The sequence below is a fragment of the Vulpes vulpes genome, chromosome 3 (assembly GCF_048418805.1).
Source record: "Vulpes vulpes isolate BD-2025 chromosome 3, VulVul3, whole genome shotgun sequence".
NCBI classification, from domain to species: Eukaryota; Metazoa; Chordata; class Mammalia; order Carnivora; family Canidae; genus Vulpes; species Vulpes vulpes.
The window spans coordinates 103,073,364-103,101,276 of NC_132782.1; the positions used below are offsets into that span (position 1 = coordinate 103,073,364).

Sequence of the window (27,913 nt, forward strand, 5' to 3'; positions counted from 1 at the left end):
CTGGGGAGGTGAAATAAGTTGTCTGAGATCCCAAAGCTGGCCATTAAAAAAAAAAAAAAAAAGAAAGAAAGAAAGAAAAAAGCATGTAGAGATGTCACAGGAGTCTGTGTAAAGAGACTTCTCCAACCAGAGGTGGGCAGCTCTAGGCCCCAGGAAGGAGGAATGCAACCGGGAAGCATGTCCTTATCAATCCAAACCCATACAGACAGACATACTGTGAAGAATATAAAACATGCTTGAATTTTAAAGTTAAAAAAAAAAAAAAACACACACACACACAAGACTTCATCCAGCACAGGTCAACAAACTTTTTCTGTAAAGGCCAGAGAGTCAATGTTTTAGGCTACATACGGTCTCTCTCACATGTTCTCCTTCCTTCCTTTCCTTCCTTTTAAGTAACCCTTTAAAAATATAAAAACCATTCTTGCTGCGGGGGCCATACAACAACCACATTGTGGGTCTTTTTCCTTCCTCAGCTTGAGTGTTCTAGACAGAGATCCTTTGCAAAAGTCCTAATTGACACAAAACAGTTCAGCGTAGGGACTCCACAGGCCCAATAGATTTGAGAAGAAACAATGCAAACTGAAAAACTCAAGCCAATGACCAAATACGAATACACCCTGAGCAATAACCCAAATATATCCCAAATACACTAAGAAGCCGACTTGAAGGGGCATTTTTTAAAAGGATGGTTTTGGGTTTTTTTTTCCATAGTTACTTGGTTAAAAACCAAGTTTTTCACCACCATACGAGCAAACATAAAAGCACAAATGAAGCGACATTTACTGACCACCACCACAAGCTAGTTGAAAATTAGTTTCTCTTGATTTTATTGTTCTTTTAAAAAAATAAAAGTATGTTTTTTACCGATACAGGTTAGAATGTTCCCAGGGTAAGGAACCAGGCACCAGAGATCAATTCTCTGTTGAATTTCAGTAGCACTTGTGAAGTTCTATTTTTAACTCAAGGATATTTTTGCTATTCTTTTGGAAAAATAACTTAGTAAAAAAGGTCATTAAGCTGCATGCATGCTCCTGAATTCATGTGTTCTTTTTTACTTGCCTCCAAAAGCGTGAGACACAGTTCACAACAAGCAGGTTTGGGTACATACAACATCCGAGTGGAAATCCCATGTTTGTTTCTTCTTTGACAAGGAAGCTTCCAACAACAATCCTGTAGTTTAATCTTATTTGGAGGTCACCCTGATGATTTTATCAAGGCTTTGAATGAAGTCCTGCTCTTAAGGGCTGCATTCATAAGGCCATGCCACCCCAAAGACTGTCAGGGTCCTGAAGCAAAGGTCAACCTCAGGCCAGGGCAGAAGTTCAGGAAAACTAACGATCAGGATCGATCTAAAGAGGATGCAAACTTTCCAACTGACTTGGTCTACACAAGATCCCCTCTGAAACAAGCACACCTCCAAATGCCTCAGTAAGAGGCAGATTAAGATGTCCCAGAGGCACACTACACCGTAGTTTCTTTTTTAAAAGGCATGTGTCTATTCTACTCTGCTCTCCTAGACCTGATTTCATCACACAGACCCTTCCTGTGCCACAGAGCAAAGTTTTGTTCTAGAAGATAGCCTGAGTCTGAGATGGGCTCACATCCCACTTTTACGGCATCTCCAGACATTAAAAACGCATCTCAAAACCATTCGGGAGTCTGGTCAGCTCACAATGATGGGGTAGCCTCAGCATCCACACCTTAGCACCCTTTCCACAGGCTCCAGTTTGTCCCTGTCCCATTTGCAACACACCAGCAAGGAGGATGGGGATTACGATACAACATTTCTTGGGGCCACGGGCGATGGCCTCATTGGCTAATGTAACTGTTTGCTCCTATTTCTCAAACTAGCTTCAAAACACAAAAACCTAGTTTAAAGAGGGTAAGAAAGGTACGATTCCCGCACAGGCACACCGGGGCTTCAGCTTCCGTGGATTTCCTAAAGCAACATCTTGACTACACCCTGGGCTGACGGCAGCGACGGTGAGGAAATATTTGAAGGCGGCTTCCCAAATTCCAGGCGTTTTCCCAACCTTCAGACAGAGCAAACCAAATTAGGTGGACATTACAGCTGTTACAGACTGGCTAGCATTGGGGCCTGCAAGTTCTAAGAGTGAATATCAGGAGTCAGGAGCAGTGTCTCCCTGGGTGTCATTTTTCTCTCCCATGAAATGAAGGAAAGGACACTGGCCACCTAGCTCACACACTGCCAAGGCCACACGAGAAGCCCAGTCACATAGAAGACCCGCTAAAGACATCCTCTTCGACAGGGCTGCATGCCATACAAAACGAGTCTTCCTTTCCCGCCAGCAGTCTGCCATGGTGACAGGTCTGCCACAGTGACATGGCTTGGGAGCCAGGAAAATGGTGGCACAGCTTAGAAAATTAATCAATCTAGAAGCTGCCCCTTTGCTCCTCAGGTAAGCAAATACGCGATGCTGCCAGAGATCAGATTTGTGTCTTCCCATCAGGTGACTAGCTTCAGGAATCTAGTCTGGCTAGAACTGAATGCTTACTTCCTGAGTTTCTAAAGATCTTATTTATTTATTTTTTGTTTTTAAGGAAAAAAAATCCTCCTCTGGGGGAAGCAGAGCAGTGTTTGAAGCTCAAGTCCCAAACAAGTGTTTTATACAGGATGTGCTCACAGGGTGACCAGGAGCTGGGGCCGCAGCATCAAATAATGAAAACGAGCCTCTTCCTAGCCATTTACTCTTAACCAGAAGATACCACCTAACTCTGTCTCAAAGGGGGTGGGGGCAAGGTTCACAGACATAACCCTGCAGCTTTTCCCAAATGGCTACTGGTCAGGGGTTAGAGGTTCCCACCTGGAATGGACAGCTAAAGGTACTGACCCTTTATCACCCAGAGGCACGCCGGTGCTGCTTGGCTGTCTCTCACTGCCATCTCTGTGCTTGCTCCCCCGCCCGGAGGCTGGGCCACTTGTTCGATTTGGGGACTGATCATACACAAAGTTCCGGCAGGACGCAAGTTTGGACTCCAGGGCCTGCAGAGAAACACATTTTCATCTTTCAAGTTAAAGACAAGAACTCCCCTCTCACCCAGAGCCTGAACACAGACAATAACTTGCAACGGTGGTTCTCAAATTGTGTTATACAGTGGAATTCCAAAGTGGGGCCCTGAAGGGACCTAATGTATATCTAACTTTTAGAGCCACTAGCCTCAGACATTTTTAGGAGCTTCCTGAGAAATTCAATAACCCTGCCAACCATCTAGTTCTGCCTATGGGAAATATGAAATCCACTTTGGATTTTGTCCTAGCCTTTCAAGATTTTGTTTTTTAACTCTCTAAGAAACAAATAAATGAATGAATGTTGTTTGCTTATTTATAATTATTATATAATATATAATTATAATATAATTATTTATAAATAAATAATTTTATTCATTCATTTTTAAAGATTTTATTTATTCATAGAATACACAAAGAGAGACAGAGACACAAGCAGAAGGAGAAGCAGGCTCCATGCAGGGAGCCCGATGTGGGACTTGATCCCAGGACCCTGGGATCACACCCTGGGCAGAAGGCAAATGGCTTAACTGCTGAGCCACCCAAGTGTCCCTCCCTAAGAAATTTAAAAAGAGGAAGCAATTTTTATAATGTTTCTCAGTTCTCAGTTTTTTTCAAATTAAGAAAAAAACCATAGACACCAACCAAATTTCTCAAATTCCAAAGAAAAATGGCAGGGAAAGATATGCCCAGGGATCAAAGGGATGAAAGTTAGAGCTCTGGGTGTTCGTCAATAACAATGCCCACAGAAGTTCAAATGATGCTACAGGACACTAACAGAACCAGAGTTTTGCCTAAAATGCAGGGAGTCTCTGTTAAAGGGGAGAGGAACTAATCAGGTCACCCCTCTCCGATATCCTGAAACAGGCAAGGAGCCACACCAAAGCCCAGGGAGGTGGCAGTCTTACCCCTACTTTCCGAAGCAGGTCTCCCACAATGTTGAGGGCCGATATCCGTGCTGCAGGAGTGAGGGGAGTCCCACCCATAGAGTCGTCCAGACCTGGGTGTGCAAAAGGAGGGACACGTAATACCAACCCACAGTCGAAAGTTTGTGCACAAACATCCCTAAATGCAGAACCACGGGTGTGAGCGCAGGAAGCTAACTCTGCCCTCCGATCCTAGATGCTGCCCTGTTTCACTTGACAGTTAACTAAGACAGAAAAAGTCTACTTGATGAGCAACCGTTTGCAGTCTTAAAACTACCGTATTAATTGTTTATCTTTATGTGTTATTCTTTTAAAGCAAAATCAAAACAAGTCTTCTTGAAATTCTAGGAATTCCATGTAGTTATGAACATCATCCGAACAAACCACATTTGTAAGGGGGCTTCCTCTCCAGAGCCCCTCTCTCTCCTCCAAGCAGGACCCAAGGACCAGCAGCACCAGCATCACCCTGGTTAGGATGCAGGATCCCAGGCCCTGCCCAGACCTGCTGAATGTTAGGTGCATACCGAAGTGTGGAAAGCCCTGCTCTAGACAGGGATTCTGGAAGTCTCACCAGTCTCTTGATCCCAGGGAATAGGCTAACAGATAAAATAGTCAGTAGTAGTGTGAGCCCTGGAGCCAGCTAGGCCTGGGTCTGAATCCCAACTCTGCTATTCACCAGCTGTATGACCTGATGTAAGCTCCTTTATCAGGGCCTTAGTGTCCTCACCCATCTCCTCACCCATCCCATGGGGACAGCACTGGCATCTTGGCCTGTGGTAAGAATTCAGTGAGGTCATATATATGCAAAGCATCTGAAGCAGAGTGGCTAATGAGCATATACCAAGTACCCAATAATTGTCTATTGTTGTTACTTGCTATTAAGTGACCCAGTAACAGTCTTAGTTAATCAGCAGAGGAGCTAGGGTGAAAACTCAAATTTTTCTTTTTTTTATTTAATCATACAGCCCAGGTTATACTGGTTCTACTTCTAGATGGAAATATTGCTAGACTCACAGAATGCTTTTCCAATTTTTTTTATCTGGTTACTGCAATTTTCAACTTCGGAAACTTTGTGTTTAAGGAGAGGATTTCTGGCTTCCAATGAAGACTGAGAATGTCTGCTAATGCCTGGGGTAGGAGCAGAGTGGCAGCTGCCCCCTCGAGATGAGGCTTCCATTTTCCTGCTTACCACAAACTCCATCGCTCCCTATTACCTCACAACCAAGCTCTTCTTATCTCAAAGCTTTGCCCCCCACCCTAGGAACACCCATTTGCTCCTTTTAAACACACCCAGTGTCTGTCTCACCCAGAACCCGACTCCTAGGAGAGTTTTGTGAAGCAGAGAAAATCCTCCCAATGGCCATTCCCTTACCGCGTCTGAACGTCCCTGGTGTGTTTAAGCTAGTGCTGGGTCCCCGATGAGCTATGGGAGTGGATGGTACAGAGCCAGTGGCCTGCACAGCTGTGTCTGTCCTTTCGGCTTCCACCGAGCTAGGCATGGGGGTCCGGGGCTTCTCCTGCTTCTGCTGCACAGCCAACTCCTGCCGCAAATCTGAGCCAGGACAAGGATTCAGATTAGGTCCTTGCTTCGGGTGATGGGGGGAGGGGAGGGTCAACAGTAGACACTGGTCAGGGAAAAGAAGTACCAGAATGGAAAATCATAGGTGAAACCCTCAATGAAGTGAAACCCAAGGGACCTGGCCTAGTAGGCTTGGAAAATTATAGATGTTTTAAGTAAAAACATTAAGGTTTAAAAATTTTTTTAAACTATGGCAGTGGCAGGTCACTATTGCTTTCCTTGTTTCAAAAGCAATTTCAGTGCAATAAGGAATAGAGAATAAATACTAAGTGAAAATATGCTTTCCCAGCCCATCCCCAAATGCCCCTCCTTACCCATAATCACTATAATATGGAGAGATATTTTCAATCCTTTTTCTCTGTATTTTCAGACATACAGTTTACATAGATCTCTATTAGACAAATAATAGGAGTTCTCATAAAACATAAATAGAAACATATCTACTGACTATGACAGTATATCTTAACCTAACTATATTAATATCTATAATTTAACAATTGTTTAACGTTCCAGAAAATAAATCTATGCAACTTATTTAACCACTTCACTACTGATAGGAATTTAAACCACCTTTCAATGGGACGCCTGGGTGGCTCAGTGTTTGAGCCTCTGCCTTCAGTTCAGGGCATGATCCCATAGTTCCAGGATCGAGTCCCGCATCACGCTCCCTGTAGGGAGCCTGCTTCTTCCTCTGCCTATGTCTCTGCCTTCTCTCTGTGTCTCTCATAAATAAATAAATAAAATCTTTTAAATAAATAAACTATCTTTCAAGCTTAAAGAGTGTTTTCTTTTTAACCCCCCTTCTACTGGCTCTATTTTAGAAACTAAATTAATGTTATGAACAATTAATTGGGATGTTAAAAAAAAAAATCTCTTCTGCACCTAGATCTACCTCTCGAACTGTGAACTTCCATGGAGCAAATGCTGACGGGAATTCAGTGCTCTAAGGCACATGTATCAGCTGCCATCAAGCCACAAAAACAAGCGGGCTAGCACGGAATTCCATCAACACGAATTTTCTCCCAACAAAACTCTTATACCCCTACTGATCAGAAAGCTAGGGGTGGGTTTAAATAACCACAAGGGGTCTTTACAGGGCCAGACATCAGACAGTTCTTAGCAAGGGGTCAAGACTGAGGCTGAGGGCTACCCAGTGTGGTTCTATACCCTCTGACCCAGACTGTTCATGTGCCAAGTGGAGCATGGATTTCCAGCCAAGGTAATGCTGGGCAACCTTGCAGGACAAGCTGTTCTCAGGGAGGGAGAGGGGAAAACACTGGTGAGGGCACAAAGAACAAAGCCATGGCCTCCTGACCTCTGGCTTCATCCTTCAGTCGCTGAACAGATTCTAGGAGATTCTCTTTCTCATCAAGCTCACTCTCCAGGAAGGCATTTCTTTCAATGGCTTGATTCAAACGCTGCTCAAAGTCTTCCAGAGACATGATCGTGGCCCTGGTAAAAAATAAAAATAAAAATACGCAATTACCATATGATCCAGCAATTACTCTGCTGGGCATATATTCAAGAGAAGTAAAAGCAGGATCTCAAAGAGATAATTGTATACGCATGTTCATAGCAGCATCATTCATAGCAATCAAGCAGAAGTAACCCAAACATCTATGAACAGATAAATAAAGAGAATGTGGCATATACAATTGATGTATGAACAGAGCGGGTGAGGAGGATAGTGGTGCCAACCTTCACATGTTAAAAACCTACATATAACTTCTGACTCCCAAAAATTAACTATGAATCATCTAGTATTGGTCAAAAGCATAATCAACAACAGTCAACTAACACATATTTTGTATGCTCTATGTATTACACACTGTACTCTACAATAAAGTGAAAGAAAATGTTATTAAGAAAATCATAGGAAAAAACACATTTATAGTAACAGACTGCATTTATTTAAAAAAATTCTGTGAGCAGACCCACACAGTTCAAACCTGTGTTGACTCAACTTTGCATACACTGGAATATTATGCAGCCTTAAAAAGAAAGTAAAAGAAAAGAAAATCCTGTCGCACACTACAACATGGGTGAATCTCAAAGATCTATGCTAGGAAAATAAGCCAGTCACATGAGGACAAATACTGTAGGGTTCCACTCCTACAGAGTACCCAAAGTAGTGAAAAATCAGAGAAAACAGAAAGGGGATTACTGAGGGCCAGAAGGAGCATGGAGGAGGATTTAGTGTCTAGTGGGTCCAAGTTTCAATGTCACAGGATGAGAAAGGTCTGGAGAACTGTTGCACAATTAGGTGAATATACTTAATGCTTCTCAACTGTACACTTAAAAATGGTTAAGATGGTGAATTTGATGTAATGTGTTATCACAAGAAGTTTTTTTTCCAACTTCTGTGTAACAGGAACATGGAAGAGTAAAATGAGATAAATCAGTCTGGGCAGCCTGGGTGGCTCAGTGGTTTAGCGCCGCCTTCGGCCCAGGGTATGATCCTGGAGACCTGGGATCAAGTCCCACGTCGGGCTCCCTGCATGGAGCCTGCTTCTCCCTCTGCCTGTGTCTCTGCCTCTCTCTGTATGTCTCATGAATAAATAAATAAAATCTTAAAAAAAAAAATCAATTCTAACCTTTTTCCTACCTTAGCATTCATATGTTAAACAAAAAAGAACCCTTAAGGAATGTATTTAATTTTTAGTTACTTCCAATTAGGCCCTGAGTCTCTCAAGGTTATGCCCTTCCTAAAAGTAAGCCATTTCATTTAACAGATCTACAGTAGAAGAACTTTAACAGGCAAATGTCTGGTAGGGCTGAGAAATTACTGTTCTTGAAGTAGATGGTCAAATTTTCCAAATACAACTATTAAAATTTTATAATAAAATTGTCATGTCTTAGATACAGAGAGAGGCAGATACACAGGCAGGGGGAGAAGCAGGCTCCCTGTGGAAAGCCTGGTGTGGGACTCGGTCCCAGGACTCTGGGATAACGACCTGAGCCAAAAGCAGACTTGAGGCAAAGGCAGACGCTCAACCACTGAGCCACCCAGGTGCCCTTAATTTTTTTTTTTTTAATAAACCTCAGTATCCCATAACTTTATTCATTCTATAATGATGGGTCATTATATATATAATGATATGAATAGGGATCCCTGGGTGGCGCAGTGGTTTGGCGCCTGCCTTTGGCCCAGGGCATGATCCTGGAGACCCGGGATCGAATCCCACGTCGGGCTCCCGGTGCATGGAGCCTGCTTCTCCCTCTGCCTATGTCTCTGACTCTCTCTCTCTCTGTGTGACTATCATAAATAAATAAATAAAATTTTTTTAAATTATGATATGAATATATGAATATATATGAATGATATGAATATATAATATTCATGATATAATGATGACTTGGGCTTCACCTCTACCTCTTCTGATTTTTTTTTTTTTTAAGATTTTATTTATTTACTCATGAAAGCCAGAAGAAGAAACAGAGGGAGAAGCAGGCTTCCTGACAAGAGCCTGACGCAGGACTTGATCCCAGGACTCTGGGATCATGACCTGACTCAAAGGCAGACACTCAACCACTGAGCCACCCCAGTGCCCCTACCTCATCTGATTTTAACACCAAACAATTCAGCATTTGGCCGCAATGGGAATCCTATGTGCCTTTAATTTTAAAAAAATATAATGAAATGTAAGACAGACAAGAAAAAGAAAGCACAGACTAACTGCTTTATAAACCTTGGACTGCAGAATGCCCTTCCAACTGTGGCTGATATATCTAACCACAGAGAAATCAAATAACTTCTGGCAGTAACGTAAACAACAAAGCTGGAGGACAAATCTAAACTCCAAATATTTTCAATTCGTATCAAAACATATAACAATCTCCTAGAAATGAAAAACAACCCAATTTAAAAGTAGGCAAAGATAAACAGTTCATAGAAAAAGACATAAAACAGTTCTTAAATTAGGAAAAGGAACCAACATCACTCATAATTGAGAAATGTATCCATTGATCACTTATACTGGCAGAAATGCAAAGTTTTGAAAACCACTCTTAGTGAAGCTATTTGGAAAAGAGGGATTTACATACATACTTGCAGGGAATATAAAGTGATACAACCATATAGAGAACAAATGGGCAATAACTATCAAAATCACATACGCATCTATCCCTTGACCCGGCAATTTCACTTGTGGGAATTTATCTACAAATAAACATCTGTGCAAGCAATGTTTAGCATTCGTAACAGTAATGCTTATCACTGCACAAGAATGCAAATGTAGCAGATAACCATCCACAGGGGACTGGACAAATAAATTATTATGTATTATACAACACCAACCATACAATAGAATATTATGCACTTGGGGAAAAAAGAACAAAGAATGTTTTATGTCCTGAAAAATCTGGAAGATCTACTGTTATGTGAAAGAAGATGTGCAACAGTGTGTATAGAATGCTCTTTGTAGGAAGGGCAGAAGGGAGGGATAATATGAATTCCCCTTTTCCCTATTTGCTTGAATTTGCATTAAAAAAACTCTACCTTTTGTACATTATTTTTGAACTGGTGAATGTACTATCTCTTCATGGTAGACTGCATCACTGGTCCTAATTCTTCAGCCTCCCTACATCCACATCCTTGTTATGGCCTCATTGTGAGTGGAATATACTGTCCTACCTCTTGACTTGGACCATGTGACTTTGCTTTGATCAATGAAATATGGGGGGAAACAATGGTATGCCACTGGCTTGCTAAAAATCACACATACTACAAAGTCACGGAAATCAAGTCATTACAGTATTGGTATAGTAATTCACAAATTGTACACTGGACCAAAATAAAGAATTCAGAATGAATCCCAGGATATGTCAGAGATTAACATATGACAGAGATGGGTTACACTCAGTGGGAAAAATGAGTGTTTAATAAATAGTACTGGCACAATCAGCTATCTAGGCATTGAAAATAAATTGGGGGGCAACTGGGTGGCTCAGTGTTGAGCGCCTGCTTTTGGCTCAGGTAATTCTAGGATAAAGTCCCGCTTTGGTCTTTCTGCAGGGAGCCTGCTTCTCCCTCTGCCTCCATCTCTGCCACTCTCTGTGTCTCTTACAAATGAATAAATAAAATCTTTAGAAAAAAAAGAAAAGAAGATTGGATCTAGTATCTTGTACTAGATAAATAAATTTCAGGCAGATTAAAAGCATAAGTATAAAACAAAAAAGTCTTACAAAAAACAAATTAAGAGAAGACACACACAAAGGATCAAGGAGCTCTCCCTAGTGAACTCTGGAGACCTAGAAGCTAAAAAAGGAGACATAAACTGGATGATCTAAAAATGGTAATTATTTGTATGGAAAATGATAACAGAGACAAAGGCAAAAGACTGGATTATTCTAGGACAAATATTTTCCATGTAGGACAAAAAGATTAGCAGTGAAAATATACAAAGAGCTCTGACAAATGGGTAAGAAAAGAGACCCCATTTCTGATAATGATAAGGTGGCTTGTATCAGACGAAACTTCCCATAGATTACACTAGAGTCTGGAGACCCTGGCAATAATGGGAGCCAATACAGTGGGTGAATGTTGCATCTCTTAGTGCTTTGCCTATAGCTCCAGTGATCCACTAACACAGGGGAGTGCCAAATTCTCATACAAACTCTTCTCGTATCTCTGGCAAACCCCTGGACCATGCATATGCACAGCAGACTTGAAGCAGTCTGGTCAAGGCTAAAAGAATCAAACAGATTTCAGCTTCTGCCCATTAAGCAGAAACAGTTTGTGGAGTGTTAGTTCAGCCAAGTTAACAGATCAAAAAAACAAAACAAAAAAAAAAAAAAAAGAAAAAAAGAAAAAAAAAAAAAAAACAAAACAAAACAAAACGAAACAAAAAAACATAATCCATAGTTTCTGTAACACATCATTCATAATGCATGTTCTAGAATTTAAAATTACTTGACACGTTAAGAACACAAAAAATGTGATCCAAACTCAGGAGAAAAGGCAATCACGGGGACAAATCAGCCCTAAGATAACCTAGACGTGAGAATTAGCAGGAAAGGACTTTCAAGTAGCTACTGTAGCTCTGCTCAAAGACATAAAGAGAGGGGCGCTTGGGTAGCTGTCTGTTAAGCATTCTGTCTCTTGATCTCAGCTAAGGTCTTGATCTCAGGGTTGTGAATTCAATCAAGCCCCACATTGGGCTCCACACTGGGCACGGAATCTACTTAAACTGATGATGATGATAATGATAATAATACTAATAATGATGCAGAGGACTGTGGAGGCGACATAAAGTTTTCATATCTTAACAAGAGCATGGGTCACGTGAACATATATGCAATTTATCCAAACTGATGGAACTATATGTTTAAAATCTGTGCATGCCACTATATGCAATTTATATCTAACTTTTAAAGTGGTTTCATTAAAAAAAAAAAAAAAGGCCTGGCACAGAGTAGTTATATAATAAAAGTTAGGATTGTTAGTATTCTGCTAAACAACAGAATGTCAGTTTAGGAAATCCTGTTCTTCGCACATGCTTACCTTAGGGCGGTATCTAGCACATGCTTGTCCTTCTGCCTGGGATGTTCTCACCTCATAATCTTCCTCCCCTGGATGATGCCTATGCATCTCCTGGTCTTAGCCCAAATGTCACTTCCACTGGGAAGTCCTACTTAACATTTACCTGCCAATGGCCGGACTAATGCATCCTATCACATGCCCCCTAGACTTGCAGCACCTACTGCTGTAGTCAAGTTGCACTTGGGGGGCGACTGGGTGGCTCAGTTAGTTAAGTGTCTGCCTTTGGCTCAGGTCATGATCTTGGGATCTTGGAATCCAGCCCTGAGTTGGGTGCCCTGTTCGCAGGAAATCTGCTTCTCCTTCTCCCTCAGTGCCTTTGCCAACTCAGGCTCAAGCTGTCTCTCTCCAATAAATAAATAATCTTAAAGAAAAAAAAGTTGCACTTATCTGTCCATTGTCCATTTCCTATAAGGACACTGGCTTGGCTCCCTGCTGAATTCTTTATACTTAACCCAGTGCTTGGTACCCAGGCGCTGGGGTCAAACAGTAAAGACAAAAGGCTCTAAAATCTGTTTTCTCCTTCCCGACGTACCGTTTTGCTCTTTCCAAGTCGTCATTTGCTTGCTCCAGCTCTCTGATGTATTTCTGAAGTTGATCCTTGATTGCTTTGGTCTGGGCAAGGTCATCCTCCAAGGCTGAAATCTGCCGGTAGCCTTCGGAGTGCTGAGTTTCAAACTTCTCCTGGAGGACAAAATTAACACTGAGGGTATGATTTAAGTCTTCTGATAAGCGGTGTTCACCTTCCTTCCCTGTCATTTCCTTAAAAATACTTGAACATACATTTTCCTGCTGGAGTGAACACTGTTGTGTTTTGTTGTTGTTTTGGTTTTTTTTTTTTTTTAAGATTTTATTTATTTGAGAGAGAGAGAGAGAGCAAGCACAAGAGCATGAGTGGGGTGAAGGGCAGAGGGAGACACAAACTTCCCACTGAGCAGAGAGCCCGATGTAGGGCTCCATCCCAGGACCCTGGGATCATGACCTGAGCCAAAGGGAGCCGCTTAACCAACTGAACCCCCTGGGTACCCCAAACACTGTTGTTTTTAGCACATGAACATCCATTTCTCCCTATGTGTGCAGTTCAGCAGCATCCTGATTTCTTTAGGGGATTTAGCTCTCCATTATAGGATCTTTATGGGACCAGTCTTCACCTCATCCTCACAAGGAGGCCCCAGACATTCTAGCAGCCTCCTGCCACAGCCTGGGGACATGCCTAAGATCAGCCAGCAGAACCTTCTCTCCACATGGATCATGACCATGTGAGGGCAGACAGCAAGAACGGGGAGCCACTATTCAAAGCTGTTATATTCCAAGTGCTTCCTGCCTCCTGCCCCCTCCGTAACTCGGTCCCTGCAGCCTCTAGGTGTTAAGAAGCCCCTGACAATCTTCAAAGCAATTATTTTGCTCAAAGCATCCACAGCCATAGAAAGCCACATAAACTTCTCCAACTCTCATCCACAAGGGCAACACAAATCCACTTCATGTGACATCCCTGGATTGTGTATCAGGAATCACAATGACTTTGGATGCTTGTGCCTCGCCCTAAGAGCAGGAAACCATGAACTTAGTCTGACAACTGTTCTAACTTTGTGATCCAGGACACACCCCTGCAGCATGGGGGGAGTTAGAAGGGACTTCTGGACCTTTGTGGGAGGGAGGGAAGGAAGGAAGAAAACAAAACAAAAAAAAAACCCCACAACTTGTTATTAATTACCAAAAGTTGCTTCTCCCTCTGCCTGTGTCTCTGCTTCTCTGTGTCTGTCATGAATAAATAAATAAAATCTTTAAAAATAACAATAGTAATAATTACCAAAAGTAGCTCAGTGTGATCTGACTAGTGCTTTCCAAGGCAAAGAATAGTAAAATGACTTTGCGATCTGCTGCTGCTGAATTTCAGCAGCTAACATTCATCGCATGCTTACTCTGGGTCAGCTTCTGGGCTCACGACAGTACTTATATTGGCCCATTTAACACCACTTCAGAGATGTGAACTGAGGCTTCTTCATTAACCCAAAGCCAACTGGGAGCTAATGACTGAGCCAAGATCCAGTCTGGGCCACCAGGGCTTGTGCTCTTAAAAAAAAAAAAAAAAAAAAGAATAAATAAATTTATTCATTCATGAGAGAACACATCAAGGGAAGCAGAGACATAGACAGAGGGAGAGGCAGGCTCCCTGCAGGGAGCCCCATGCGGGACTCAATCCCAGGACCCCGGGATCACGATCTGAGACAAAGACAGACACTCAACCACTGAGCCAACCAGGTGCCCCAGGGCTTGTGCTTTTTTTTTTTTTTAAGATTTTATTTATTTATTCATGAGAGACACAGAAAGAGAGAGGCAGAGACATAGGCAGAGAGAGAAGCAGGCTCCATGCAGGAAGCCCGATGTGGGACTCGATCCCGGGACTCCAGGACTATGTCCTGGGCCAAAGGCAGATGGTTAACCACTGAGCCACCCAGGGATCCCCAGGCTTGTGCTCTTAAAACAACTATACTAAATTGCCCTCCAACATTTCCTTCCAGAACACATTGGTATTGACTGTTCGTACACACACACACACACACACACACACACACACACACACTGCTCAGGCTTCTCTTTCAAATCACCTTCCTTCACCCAACACCCCTACTGCTTTCCCTTCATCTACACACAAAAGAAAACACTTCCCACAGGAAAGGCCCAAAGTCTACTTAGAAAGTTTGAGGGGTCCTGGCTGGCTCAGTTGGTGGAGCATCCAACTCCTGATCTCAGGGTTGTGAGTTCAAGCCCCACATTGGGTGTGGAGAGGACTTAAAAAATCTTAAAAAAAGGAAAAAAGGAAGTTTGAAAAACAGATGAACTCCTCTCTCCTCAATCAAGTAAACAAAGGCGTTGCTAATCTGGATGCGCCAGGATAGTGACATAATGGTGCCTGGGCCAGAGAGGTGTGGTGAGAGCACCGTGGGGGAAGGGCTCCCACGGAACAAGTAGATCATTTACAAGGCGCTGACAGGGAGGGCATTCCACATCCTCGCTGCTGGGTCCCCTCTGATACTCTGTTTCCTGGCCTGGAGCACAGGAAGCATCTCCACTCAGGCAAGGAGGGGCCGACCAAGCCCCACGCCCGGGAAATTCCCAGGGCTGGCTCTGATGGCTTCACACCCTTTATCAGGGTGCATCACCAAATAAAACAGAAAAGTAGAGGATCCTAGGTCAGTAACCTAAATTCAAATGCAGCTTCCAAGATGATGTAGTTAAGGGGCTTCTCCACCGGCATAAAGATTCAAATGATGCCCTTTGAAGTTAGGGACATGAAAAGCCATTGCTAAATATTATGCTTTCATTTGGGGTTAATTATAATAAGCTGTCAGCTGATGGAGGCCTCAACAGACGCTCTGTTTGACCTCTTACAGGCCTTTTTGTTCAATTTGTGATGAATAAGCCAGTTGTCAAGAAGTCTGACTCAGTTGAATACATTTCTCTGAGTTACTGACAGATATTTGCTGGCAGCAGTTTATTTATTTTTAAAGTAATCTGTACCCCAGCATGGGGCTCGAACTCACAACCCTGAGACCCCGAGCCGCATGCTCCAACAGTGGAGCCAGCCAGGAAGCCCCCTGGCGGCAGTTATCCTATTTCCTTGCATTTCTATTTCTTTCCCGGCTCTATGCTCTGCACCTCATGCATCTATCATGTGGCTGTCATGAAGAGGTCTTCTGCAGGTTCAAGGGCTCTGTTGGGAAGCAGTTAATTACTTCATAATTGCGCAGTATGAGCCTGCCTCCATAGAGGGCCTGTTCCCTCTCCCGACTCTGGTTCACAGATTTTACTTCCACACTGCTTCTTGCGTCCCTTCCAAGTTAAGCATGGGAATGATTCCTTAGTGCCTATGGCAGGGGTCAGGTTGTTAATCAAATGAGTGATGTGGGCCAGGTGTAGAGATAAAGCAAGGGACACTTATATCTCAGTGTCAGAAATGGAGGTGGGGGATGGCTGCGGGAACTCAGATGGACTGGTGAACAGTGGCTCTGTCTCGGCAACCACTACATGGTGTTTTGTTGGTGTGGAATAATGCAGGCCTGGTATGGCCAGATCTGCTGGTTCTCAAAGGGAGTCAGGAATCCAGATTTTTATACAAAGCCTCACAACTTTGAATATTAAGTACTTAAGTAGGGGCATCTGAGTGGCACAGTCCGTCAAGCATCTTACTCTTCATTTTGGCTCAGGTCATGACATCAGGGTTGAGACTGAGCCCCACCTGGGCTCTGCACTCAGCGTGGAGTCAGCTTGAGATTCTCTCCCTCTGCTGCGCTCTCCACACACATCCACGCTCTCTAAATAAATAAAATCTTTAAAAAACATTAAAGACGGACACCTGGGTGACTCAGTGGTTGTGTATCTGCCTTCAGCTCAGTCGTGATCCCAGGGCCCTGGGATTCAGGGCTTCCCCACAGGAAGCCTACTTCTCCCTCTGCCTATGTCTCTGCCTCTCTCTGTGTGTGTCTTATGAATAAATAAAATCTTAAAAAAAAAAAAAAAGCAGAACAAAACAAAAAACACTAAAAGATGAAAATTTTATTACCAAAAGAATAAACTATAAACAAACCCTCAACTCTAGGGAATAACAGCATGCTGAAGGTCGCCTGGGTGGCTCAGTGGTTGAGCATCTGGCTTTGGCTCAGGGCGTGATCCTGGGGTCCTGGGATCAAGTCCCTCATTGGGTTCCCTGCAGGGGAGCCTGCTTCTCTCTCTGCCTCTGTGTGTCTCTCATGAACAAATAAAATTTTTAAAAATAATAGCATGCTGAAGTATTGACGGGCAAGTGTATAGATGTAAGTCACTCTGAACTCCATCAGAAAACTAGATTGATAGATGGATATGATAGGTAATAAAAAGTCAAGCATGGCAAAGGTTATTAGTAGAGCCTCAGTGGCAGATAAACCAATGGCCACCGGAAAAGTCTTTCAAACTTGCTGTGTGCATGAAAACTGTCATGACAAAATGTTGAATAAAAACCACCAAAGGCTAACAGGTGAAAACATCTGTGGGCCAGATTGATCTGTAGATGGCCAGTGTGGGCTCTGTGGTCTACAACATAAAAAGTTTATGCTCAGCTCTGAGATCTTTGGGATCTTTCCTCTGCCCCTCCCCAACCCTCAATCCCCAACCCAGTGGCTGGTCCCACTTTTTCCCATGCACTACTAAAGCCAGGATTCTCAAGTCTGCTTGATACCCATTCTTGTCTGTGTTTATGGAAGGTCCAGATTAACTCTTCACTAACCCCTACACCTTAACCTGCTAGCTATGCGCGCGCGCACACACACACACACACACGCACACAGACTCCCCTCACCTTCAACCATCAGATCAAATCCAGCTCATGAAGACCTTTCTCAGAAGGATCTCCTGGTCAGTACAATGTAATTGGGTATCTTAAGTGCTTTTTGGGGTTAGGTTTGTCTTCCTCACAGAGCTTCCGGAATACCAGGAGTGCATCTCCCTCCACTATCCACCATACCTTACCCTTGGTTCTTTCCTCTAGCACCTCATTAAAATTTACATGGGGAGCTTTATTTTTAAAAACTGAAGGGGTGCCTGGTGGCTCAGTCAGTTAGGTGGTCAACTAGATTTTGGCTCAGGTTGTGATCTCTGGGTCCTGGGATCTATCCCTGCATTAGGCTCCGTGCTCAGCAGGGAGTCTGCTTCAGGATTCTCTCTCCCCTTCAGGCCCTCTCCTTGCTCACTCTATCTCTAAAACAAATAAATAAATCTTAAAAAAAAGACATGCAGACATGCTAGGTGCCCCCCCAAACACATTCAGACCAGGAACCTCAGGGCAGAGGTAGGTTCAGGCCTGATTTTTTTTTTTAAGATTTATTTATTCATGAGAGACAGAGAGAGAGAGAGGCAGAGACATAGGCAGAGGGAGAAGCAGGCTCCCTGCAGGGAGTGATGTGGGATTCGATCCTGGGACTCCAGGATTATGCCCTGGGCCGAAGGCAGACGCTTAACCGAAGGCAGACGCTTAACCGAAGGCAGACGCTTAACCGCTAAGCCACTCAGGGATCCTACAGGCCTAATATTCATGAAACTAGCCAGGTGATCCAGCCTGGCAGTGAGGGCTGAGAGCCGAAGTCTCCAGGGCACTGTATGAGTGATTATCTGCTAAGCCCTACAAAACGTCCAAAAGGCAGTCTTTGCTCTTGGAACCAGTGATGCTCCAGATACTTGGCAACATCTGTAGGTATTTCTGGTTGTCATCATCGGGGGCGGGGGAGGGGGGAGTATATTGGGCCTTGTACAATATAATGATGAGCAGATCTAGTGACACCCTATACTCTAAAAATGTCTATCTTTGGGCACCACAGTGGCTCAAGTTGGTTAAGCTTCTGCCTTCACTCAGGTCATGATCTCAGGGTCCTGGGATCAATCCCTGCGTTGGGCTCTTTGCTCAGTGGGGAGTCTGCTTCTCTCTCTCCCTCTGCCCCTCCCCCAGCTTGTGCTGTCTCTTTCTCTCAAACAAATAAAATCTTAAAAATAAATAAATAAATAAGAACATCTACCTTTCATATGCCTTGTGGGGTTGTGGTAGATAGCCAAGGATGACCATGTGGACACATGTGTGACTCGTTTCTCATAGAGCTCCTCCCAACGGGGGCAAAAAAAAAAAAGAGTTCTACTACCATATGCACCCAGCAGGCCAGCAGGCTGGCCTCCCAAGGCAGGGCTCACTTTCCCAAGCACACACACCAGGAGGGAAGGCTGTCTAGACCTGCTATTTCCTCTCACCTTGATGGTTTCCAGCTCCATACGAAGGCGGTTATTCTCTGACAGGAGGTCCCTGTTCCTGGTTTCAATCTGTTGCAGCTGCGTCTCCAATTCAGCTTCATATTCGCGGCTTCCCTCCTGGAATTCTCGGAGTTCCTCCTGTGTGTTCTCTGCCCTAAAAAATTCCCAGCTGTGTCAGGCAATCATTTACTGAGCACCTACTGTGCTGCTGAGTGTTATGCATACCTTTTGAGGCAGAAACTCTCCTTACCCTCATTTTACAGATAAGGCTGAGCTGAGTAACTTGTCTCAAGGTCATAGGAGTCAGAAGCAGAGCTCAGACCTGAACCTAGGTGTTCCTGACTCCAAAGCCATTTCTTTACCAACCCACCCTCCACTCATTCATTCAACGTATTTTTTTAAACTCAATGTGGACTTGGGATTGCATGCCCTCTGCAGATTTACTTATAAGCAGAAATTGGATCTAATATAAATGTTTGCTTATCCCCACGGCTGCAATGTACACCCACCCACCCCCAGACACTCAATTCCAGCTCCTCAAGCCTTAAAAGTCAAGCAACATTTTTTTTTAATACTAAATCTGAATTATCTTTAAGTCCAAGTAAGAATAAGGAAATTAGAGGAACTGGAATAAGACCTCCAGGTGGAGAGTAAAAGAGTCCATGAGAAACAAAGAAACAATGCTGAACACACACACATACACACACTCTACTCCCAGATAGGGACACTGAATTGTTGGCTTCAGATCTAAAATCTGCAACAGCCCATATTGTCAGGCACACGGAGAGGTTCTTTCCTCTCGCGAGGGGGAATGACCAGATATGGCATCTGGAACGGATAAAATCCTGCCAGAAAATAAGATGGGAAGGAGCACAGACAGCAATTTGCTTAGGACCGTAGGCTTTGGCACTCACATTCTAGCCAAGCCACTTACTGCCTGTGTGACCTTGGTGGGCAAGTTTATTTGCCTTCCCGGAGGCTCAGTTCCTCATTTGCAAAATGGGGTAATAATTGTTTCCTCAGGAGGCGGTTCGAGATTTAATGGACAGAGTGTGTGTAAGGTCCTTTACAGTGCTTGTCACTTAAGAGGCCACAAAACACATGGTTGCTGCCACCCCAGTGGGAAGAAAAAGCAGGGTCGACTTTGGAAGACTGACCTCTGCTTGTAGGTCATAGCCAGATCTTTCCAGTAGTTCGCTTCTTCCTCCTCAGAACTGAAAGTCTTTCCCGAGTCTTCCATTGTGAAAACAAAGGAAGAGGTCACTCTCCTTGTGGCATGGTGTCTAGGAGAGAAAGCTTTAATATTATTACCCATATCTGGTTAAATAGCGATCTCTTTTTTAAGATTTACTAGAGAGAGAGTGTGTGCAGAGCACGAGAGGGAGTGCATGAACAGGGGGAGGGTCAGAGGGAGAAGCAGACTCCCCACTGAGCAGGGTGTCCAACACACATGGGGCTCAATCCCAGGACTCTGGGACATGAGCCAAAGGCAGACACTTAACCTAAGACTGAGCCACCCAGGTGCCCCTAAATAGATGAGCTTTAATGGGGGGGAACCTCCTGAATTTTATGTTGGATTAAATGATAAAACATTGCCAAAAACTGAAACTAAACCCAGACAAAATACAGCCCACCCATATTACATTCCACAAATTGACAAAACTACCAGGACTGTATTCATTTCATGGGGAGAGAGGGGTTGCCAAGGGAGGGGAGAAGGAGGTGAGGACATCGCCTGGGGTTCTAGTTTAGACAACTGGTATACCACCATCCCCATCACCAGTAATAAAGAATATGAGAAGGAAAGTCTTCGGGGCATGAAGATAATGAGGCCAGTTTGGGACATTTCCAGTTTGACATGCTTGTGACACATCCAGAAGCAAAAGATCTGAAACTCTAGGGTGACACAAACTTAAAGAGTCCTGAGCCTGTAGCTGCTTCTTCCCTTTTTCTTGTGACGGAACTGCTGGAGAATCTAGTGAGGACTATTTATGGAACTCTGAGGAATGCCAACGTTTGACTGGTAGGCAAAGAAAGAAACAGTAATCTTAGGAGATAGAGGACAAATGAAGAGACAAGAACCAGACAGTGAGCCATCCTGGGAATAGATGGTGTCAAGGGGAAAAGCAGGAACGTTCCACAGTATCCATGCTACAACAGAGAAACTAAGATAAGGACTGGAAAATACCCAGGAGACTTAGCGAAATGTCGGTCACTGGTGATGTGGGCAAGAGTAGTTTCAACACAGTGGAGGGGGGAGGAGGAATAAATTGGGTGGTTACGAGGAGGCGAAGAAGAGGAAGTAGAGGGAATTTTGGAGAGCTGGGTGTGAGAAGCAGACAAACCGGAGAGTAGCTAGAGGGCAGGGGGTGGGAATGGGGCCTTGGCTCCAAGAACTTGGAGACACCCAGAGCAGAGGCTGGGGAACAGCTGGCAATTCACAGACTCCCTGCTGGTAGAGCCTCTCCACATAACAGCTTATTCTCTGAATTTAAGACTCTGAGCTTGTCAAAAGTTCATCAGGAATCCAAATGAGAGGTCTCCAAGGTCCCTTCCTTCCCTCAAGGGAGCTCACAATGTGGTGTCCTTAGGGACAAAAGAATGAATGCAACCCCTCACTTTGCAAGGTATAACTGTATTTTTTTTTTTCTTTTTGAGAGAGACACCACACGTGAGAGCAAGCACTGCAGAAGGAAAGAGTATTTTAAGCAGGCTCCAGCTCAGAGCATGGAACCCAACTTGGGGCTCCATCTCAGGACCCTTAGATCATAACTTGAGCTGAAATCAAGAGTTGGATGCTTACCCAACTGAGCCACCCAGGCGCCCATAACAAGCTTTATTTTTTACTACAAATATGAGTCATTCAGCTAAATATGTTAGAGTTGACATGGACACAATCACCAACTTCTGGATCCCTGGCAAAAAAATAATTTAATTATATTGGAGCACAATCCTTATTTATAACTAGATTTGTTAGTACCTGTACTCACATCTTACTAATTTCTCTCCCTTCCCAGATTCAGAGACAAGATGCCCCATTCCCCACCTACCACCTTCTGGGGAACAGAATTTCTCTGAAAGCTGGATGAAAGCAGAAAAGCTGGACAGAGTAGAAAGCCGTCCATTTGTTGATTTTTTTTTTCCAGTCCAGTATTTCTTCTTCCAGCTTTCTGGAACACCACCCCAATCTTAGGAAAACCAACCCTATACTCATTCCACGTGATTCAGATGTACTTCGCACCAGCATCTAGGAGACACATGATTGGACGGATGCCTCCAGCATCAGTAACTGGCTCAGAGGTGGGCCAATGTTGGTTCAGGGCTGGCCCTTAACCCAAGGAGAACCAATGACAGCTGCAAGTTGAACCCAAACTAAGTCATTGATTGGTTCAGGGCTGGCCCTTACCCAAACTGAGCAAACCAGTGTCCAGGTCTTGGGCTTTCGAAGAGCCATCAAGAAAGACACTCTGGGGGATGCCTGGGTGGTTCAGCAGTTGAGCGTCTGCTTTCTGCCCAAGGCGTGATCCTGGAGTCCCTGGATCGAGTCCCACATGGGGCTCCCTGCATGGAGCCTGCTTCTCCCTCTGCCTATGACTCTGCCTCTGTGTCTTTCATGAATACATAAATAAAATCTTAAAAAAAAAAAAAAAAAAAGACACTCTGGAAGTGTTAGCTAACCTTATTGTGGTAATGGTTTCACAATATGCATGTTTATCAAACCATCATGCTATATGCCTTAAACTTACACAATGTTATTTGTCAATTATATCTCCATAAAGCTGGGAGAAAAAAGAAACTCTTTCCACTAGGGTAAGACGGTAGGAGGTAAGCCTGGAGCTGCCAGAGATCATCCCTCCATCATAAGAGAAGGAAGCCAAAACAGAGGAAAGCAGGGCCAAGAGGTGGAGACACTGGGTCCTGATGATATCATTTGAACACCTGGATCCAGTCATACTTGATTTAAGGTTATGAGAGATTGCCAACCACCTTTCTTGATTATACCAGTTAGGATTGGATTCCTGCCATGGAGATCCTGATTAAGGTAAGTAGTGAAAGATGTTGTTTGCTGAAAGTAAAAAGAACAGAGCACCTGGAGTGTAAATAACAGTAATTAACATGGCAGGAGGTAAGGATAAACTCAGGTCTGGTACTCCCTGCTCAAGCCTTAAGCTCTGATGACCCTAGAACTCATCAATATGAAATCCCCAAACCACCGCCTCTAGTGTCAAGAGCCTGTGCAACTGAGGACCGTGTGGCCATTATGTAGAGTACAGTCTCAACTGCATGGCATGGGAATCTGTGTAGTATGCCAAAAAAGTGAGAACTAAAAACAATGGGTGTAAATCGACTTTTCCTGCTATCTGGGAAAATATCACGTCCAATATTTAATGTAATTAGTTCCTACTTCTCTAAACATTCCCCAATCCTAGCCCCCCTCGTTAGCAATGTGGTTCAAACCACATTGCCTTCTTTCTGTTCCTTGAACACACCAAGCTTGCTCCCACCTCAGGGCTTTTGCACTTGCTATTCTCTGCCTGGAATGCTTCTCCCTCAGCTCTCTGCCCAGATATCCTTCTTGTCATTCCGATCTCAGCTGAAATGTCCTCCCCAGGGAGACCTTATTTGAATATCCCACCAAATATCCCCTCCAGTTCTTCACTATTAACACCTACTTTGTTTTATTTCACCATTTTGAGTTTTGTTTTTATTTTCCCCCACTGGAATGTCAATGATTGAATACAGCGGCCTTCTGGGTCTTGCTTTTTTATCCCAATGCCTAGAACAGTGCCTGGCATATACTAGGCATTCAATAAATGTTTGTGGAATGAATGAAGGGGAAGACAGATATGGGACCACTAAGAGGAAGGGGATGTAAGGTTAAGGAAAGGCAGGAAGGCAGAAACCTCTGAAGACTAGTTTATAGTTGACATCTGTAAATCTCTAAGAGGCTTGTCAGGAAAACCTCACTCTCCCTCAGCACCTGTGTGGCATCTCATTAGTGGGAAGCGGCAGGAGAGGATACCATGTTGGAAACGACCCCCGCCTCAGGTGTACATGATAAGGATCATCTGATACTGTTCTTGGGGTTTAATAACGGTTCATCCTGCACTCTTAAAACATGGCCAGTGAGGACTAAAAGTCCTTGGGAAAGAAGTGAATTTGAGATGTTTTAGGAGGCACTTCCAATGCAAGAGAGGCTTTAATTATAATGGTGCTGATGGGTGGGCTGATTTTGGACTTCAGGGCCAGGAGTTGGTGGGGAGAAGCTAAGCAGAGACCTGAGCTCCTGTCACAGCCTGAACCAACTGTAGTTCCTTCAACTAAAGGGGAAAAACCACAGGCTTGGCATTTCAACCCAAACCGCCGTGCAATTTAAAAACAATCCTTAGGGAAGAGAAAAAAATATATTCTAGACTAAGAAGCAGTAACAGCTGAACTTCACACTGAAACAACAATCTTAAAAATGTACGATTCTTCCTTTGCCATTTGAAAATGTCTCACAGTTCCAATGTGCATTATTCTTTGCCACAGAAAGCAGGTAAGATGACTTGGAAAGACTCCCTCTCCTTACTGAGTTGAACCACCACCTTCTGTTTGCCCTGTGCTGGGTGTGTAATAACTTATCTTCAAGTTTATCCCCTTTGAGCCAACTGACTATAAGAGTAAGCAAGACATCACTAGGTTCCTAGAAGCAGAAGCTGGAGCAGAAACACTGCATGCCTTGGCCATTTCCATAGGTGCAAGTGAATGGCTAGAGGCAAACCAGACCAAGTGCAAGTTGGGAGGGGTGACTGGAGGGCCTTTGAATTCAAGTTCATGGTCTCCTTGGGGTTGCAAAGAGAATGTCCAGAGGTCAGATTCACTCGTTTTATCCGGCCCACATAGTCTCTTCAAAGGCACTGTGACAAGCATGGGTTAATGCTAGGTCTCGGTATATACAACTCTGTACCTGCTCTCTTAAAAATGGGTGCTACATGTATTTATTACATTTGTGCTACAAGTGTTCTAGGCATTTTGCCTCTGAGCCTGTGCTCTCAATAGGGCCATCGTGCCCCAGGAGCTCTATGGACAAATCCAATGGGCACTTCGAAAGTATATGCTACAGCATGTAAGGAAGAACAAGCTGGGAGCAAGAAGTTCAAAAATTATGTGTTCTCCATTTTGCGTAACTTCGATCTCCCGACACACCTTTGCTTTCAAAACCCTAGAGAGAAAAAAAAAGCAATCTCCTTTCTTCACTTAGAAGAAAGCCAGCATAGCTGGTCAGGAACAATACACATGGATAAACTATCAAGAATTAACACAATGCCCTCCTCCACACCAACCTCCATCCTCCCCAACCAAAACAAACGGAAGAGCTGAATGGAGAGGGAGGGTCAGAAAGACTTGGCCAAACGTCAGCACGTGCTTCAACAGCTTCTAGGTTATGACGCAGGCCCTGCATTTTGCAGAAGTGGCATCACTGGGGCAAAACCAGTCCAAGAGTCAGCAAGTCTGGCTTCTGTCTCTACACCATCCAAGTCTATAATGATCTTCCTACAAAAATACTGAGATAGGCATGCAAGGACATATACTCAAGGGTGTATGCCATCATTCACTGATGTGGAAAATTGGAGCACCTCAACTGTCAACAGAGGACTGGGAAAAATTATGTAGTCGTTAAGAAATATATGAACTAATATGGAAGAAAGCTCATGATACGTTGAAAGAAGGGTACCAGTTTTGTTTGTAAAGGTACGTCGCTCTCTTTGCATACATGAAAAGGATCTGGAAGCATGTACCAGACGGGGGGTAAAGTAGGCACTGAGATAGGACCTGTGGGGTGGGAGCAGGGGGAGGCGTGGCCAGTGGCTCAGTTGGGTTAAGTAACTACCTTGGGCTCAGGTCCTGGGATCGAGCCCCGTGTTGGGGTTCCCTGCTCAGAGGAGAGGCTGTTTCTCCCTCTCCCTGCCCCCACCCACGCTCTCTAATAAATAAATAACATCTTTAAAAAAAAACCTGTTCCAGACACACTACTGTATGCATCGATTTTTACAATAAGCATAGGCTGCTTTTGAAATTTTAAAAAGCTTAACTCAGATCAAAACATAGAATGAAAAAAAAAATAATAGAATGGCTACTGTTTCAGGATAAGGTTATTCTATTGAATCAAGATGCCAGGGAAAGATTTTTTCCATACCCTGGTTTCCCTCTCCTCCATCCCTTCTCCAACATTTCCAAACACCTACTAAGTACTTAAGGCACTGCTGGGAGAGGCAGGCAGAAGGCACGTACATCAGTACTAGGTGCAAAAACAGTCCTAGCTGCTGACACAAACTTTCTGAATGCAGGCCGTCTCCTGTCAGGAAATTATCTGGTAAGGAAAGGGAGTGTAATCTCTCTGGGCTCACACGTTCTGAGGCAAAAGAACACACTTTGGAAACAAAAATAACATCCTAACAGAAAAAACCAAGTTAAACTATTATCCAAAATGAGAGGATAAAATATGCCAGTCGGAGGCCCCTGAGACTTCAAGGATCTAATCCTACACAAAGGACACAGTAAGAGGAAAGATTTAAGTTTCAAACCTGGTTAAATAGCAGTGTGGTGGTGGGGTCAGATAAGCAGCTCTGGGAGTCAGTCACCGGGATCCAACTGCTCTTCAAAGCACCCTATCCATGTCCTAAAAAGCCGTCCTCTCCAAGAATACAGAAACAAAACTAGCATAGAAAATGACAAATCTCTGCCCAGTGCGCCCTGTAAAGGCCATTTCTTTAGAAAGGAAGTTAAAAGGGACCTTGAGGCTAAAAGTAGAAAAGAGGCACAACCTGGTACCAACCCTGGACAAAGAAATCTGGGAAGCTCAGACCCTCAGGAGGCAGAGAACTTGAGATGACTGGAGAAGATAAGGTTGCTTTCCCCCCAAAAGCGGTGTCAAGGTGATGATGGCGGGATTTCCCATGACCTTGGGGAGGCAGGTAAGCCCCAGCACTGCATTCAAACTGTAGAATAAGCGTTTTCATCCTTTATCCAATCCTTCCCCAAAGTGCAGTCAGGAGAAATCTGAACCTCCCTGCAGCAGAGATCTGAGAAAAAGCAGGGGGAAGGAGACTGTTCCAAACACGTTCCCGAAGGCAAGGGAGATGGATGCCAAGGAGGGGGGAGGCTTTTGGAAGGAGGCCTGAACTGAGGGGTGGAAGTAGCAAGGGGCAGTGGACGAGAAGTTTGGAGGGGGCAGGGGGAGTACGAGGAATGAGGGGGGAGTCGGGGGCAGCAGGAGGAAAAGGGGTGGGGGGGGGGGGGAAACGAGACAGGGAAAAAAAAAAAAAAGAGCGGAGAGTCGGGAGGGGTGGGGGTGGGAGGGGCGGAGGGCGGAGGGGCCGGGCCGCGGGGGCTGGGGTCGAGGAGGGCAGAGGGGCAAGCAGTCCCGGAGGGAGCGGAGGGCAGCAGGTCGGGAGACGGGCCAGCGCTGGGAGAGAAAGAAAGTTGGCAAAGGCGAGCAGCTGGGCGCGAGGACACAAGGGTGGGAAGGCGCAAAGTTAGGCAGGGCGGCTCCGGAGAGCGGGAGTTTTGAGCCCAGCGCCCGGGACCAGCGGAGCGCGGGCGGCCGGGGAGGGGCGCTGCAAGGGCCCCCCGCCAGGAGGCGCGGCGGTGCCGGAGGGCTTCCCGGCGGTGGCGGCGGCCCCGGCCCCGGCCGCGGCAGCCCCGCACTTACCCGGGAGCGGTCCGCGAGGACGGGCGGCGGCGGCGGCGGCGGCGGCGGCGGGCACTGCACCGCCCGGGCCTCTGGCCCCGCCCCCGCCCCCGCCGGCCATTGGCTGCGCTGCCGCGGGACCGCGTTCGCCTCAGCCAATCAGCGCCCAGCGACGCCGTTTGGAAACTTTTTTTTTTTTTTTCCCAGGGCCCGGGCGCGGCGAGGCCACGCGGCGGCTCTCCCGGGCGGCGGGCGGCGGGCGGCGGAGGCCTGGCGGGCCTGGGACTGTGCGGGCGGGTCCCCGGGCATCCCGGGACGGGCTCGAACGTGAGCGCCACGCTCTTCGAGAAAATACGACTCCCTTCCCTTAGACGCCGCTCGCAATTTTTCCCCA

General features: G+C 44.9%; 1 protein-coding gene across 3 annotated transcripts; it reads right to left on the reverse strand.

Moving 5' to 3' along the window:
* Positions 1–803: 803 nt before the first annotated feature.
* Positions 804–27,620, reverse strand: NDE1 (nudE neurodevelopment protein 1). 3 transcript variants are annotated; one of them, XM_072753785.1, is made up of 10 exons: positions 27,541–27,593; positions 26,414–26,911; positions 20,003–20,128; positions 18,846–18,999; positions 12,610–12,758; positions 6,852–6,988; positions 5,330–5,509; positions 3,940–4,031; positions 2,856–3,007; positions 804–2,036 (listed from the first exon to the last, which is right to left on the reverse strand). In XM_072753785.1, exons 3-10 carry the CDS (start codon positions 20,083–20,085, stop codon positions 1,943–1,945), a joined length of 1,041 nt encoding a protein of 346 aa, XP_072609886.1. In that variant the 5' UTR covers positions 20,086–20,128; positions 26,414–26,911; positions 27,541–27,593; the 3' UTR covers positions 804–1,942. The 3 variants fall into 3 exon arrangements, with proteins under 3 accessions (XP_072609886.1, XP_072609887.1, XP_072609885.1); XM_072753786.1 differs by having other exon boundaries at positions 26,665–26,911; positions 27,541–27,572; XM_072753784.1 differs by lacking the exon at positions 26,414–26,911 and having other exon boundaries at positions 27,541–27,620.
* Between the last annotated feature and the right edge of the window lie 293 nt (positions 27,621–27,913).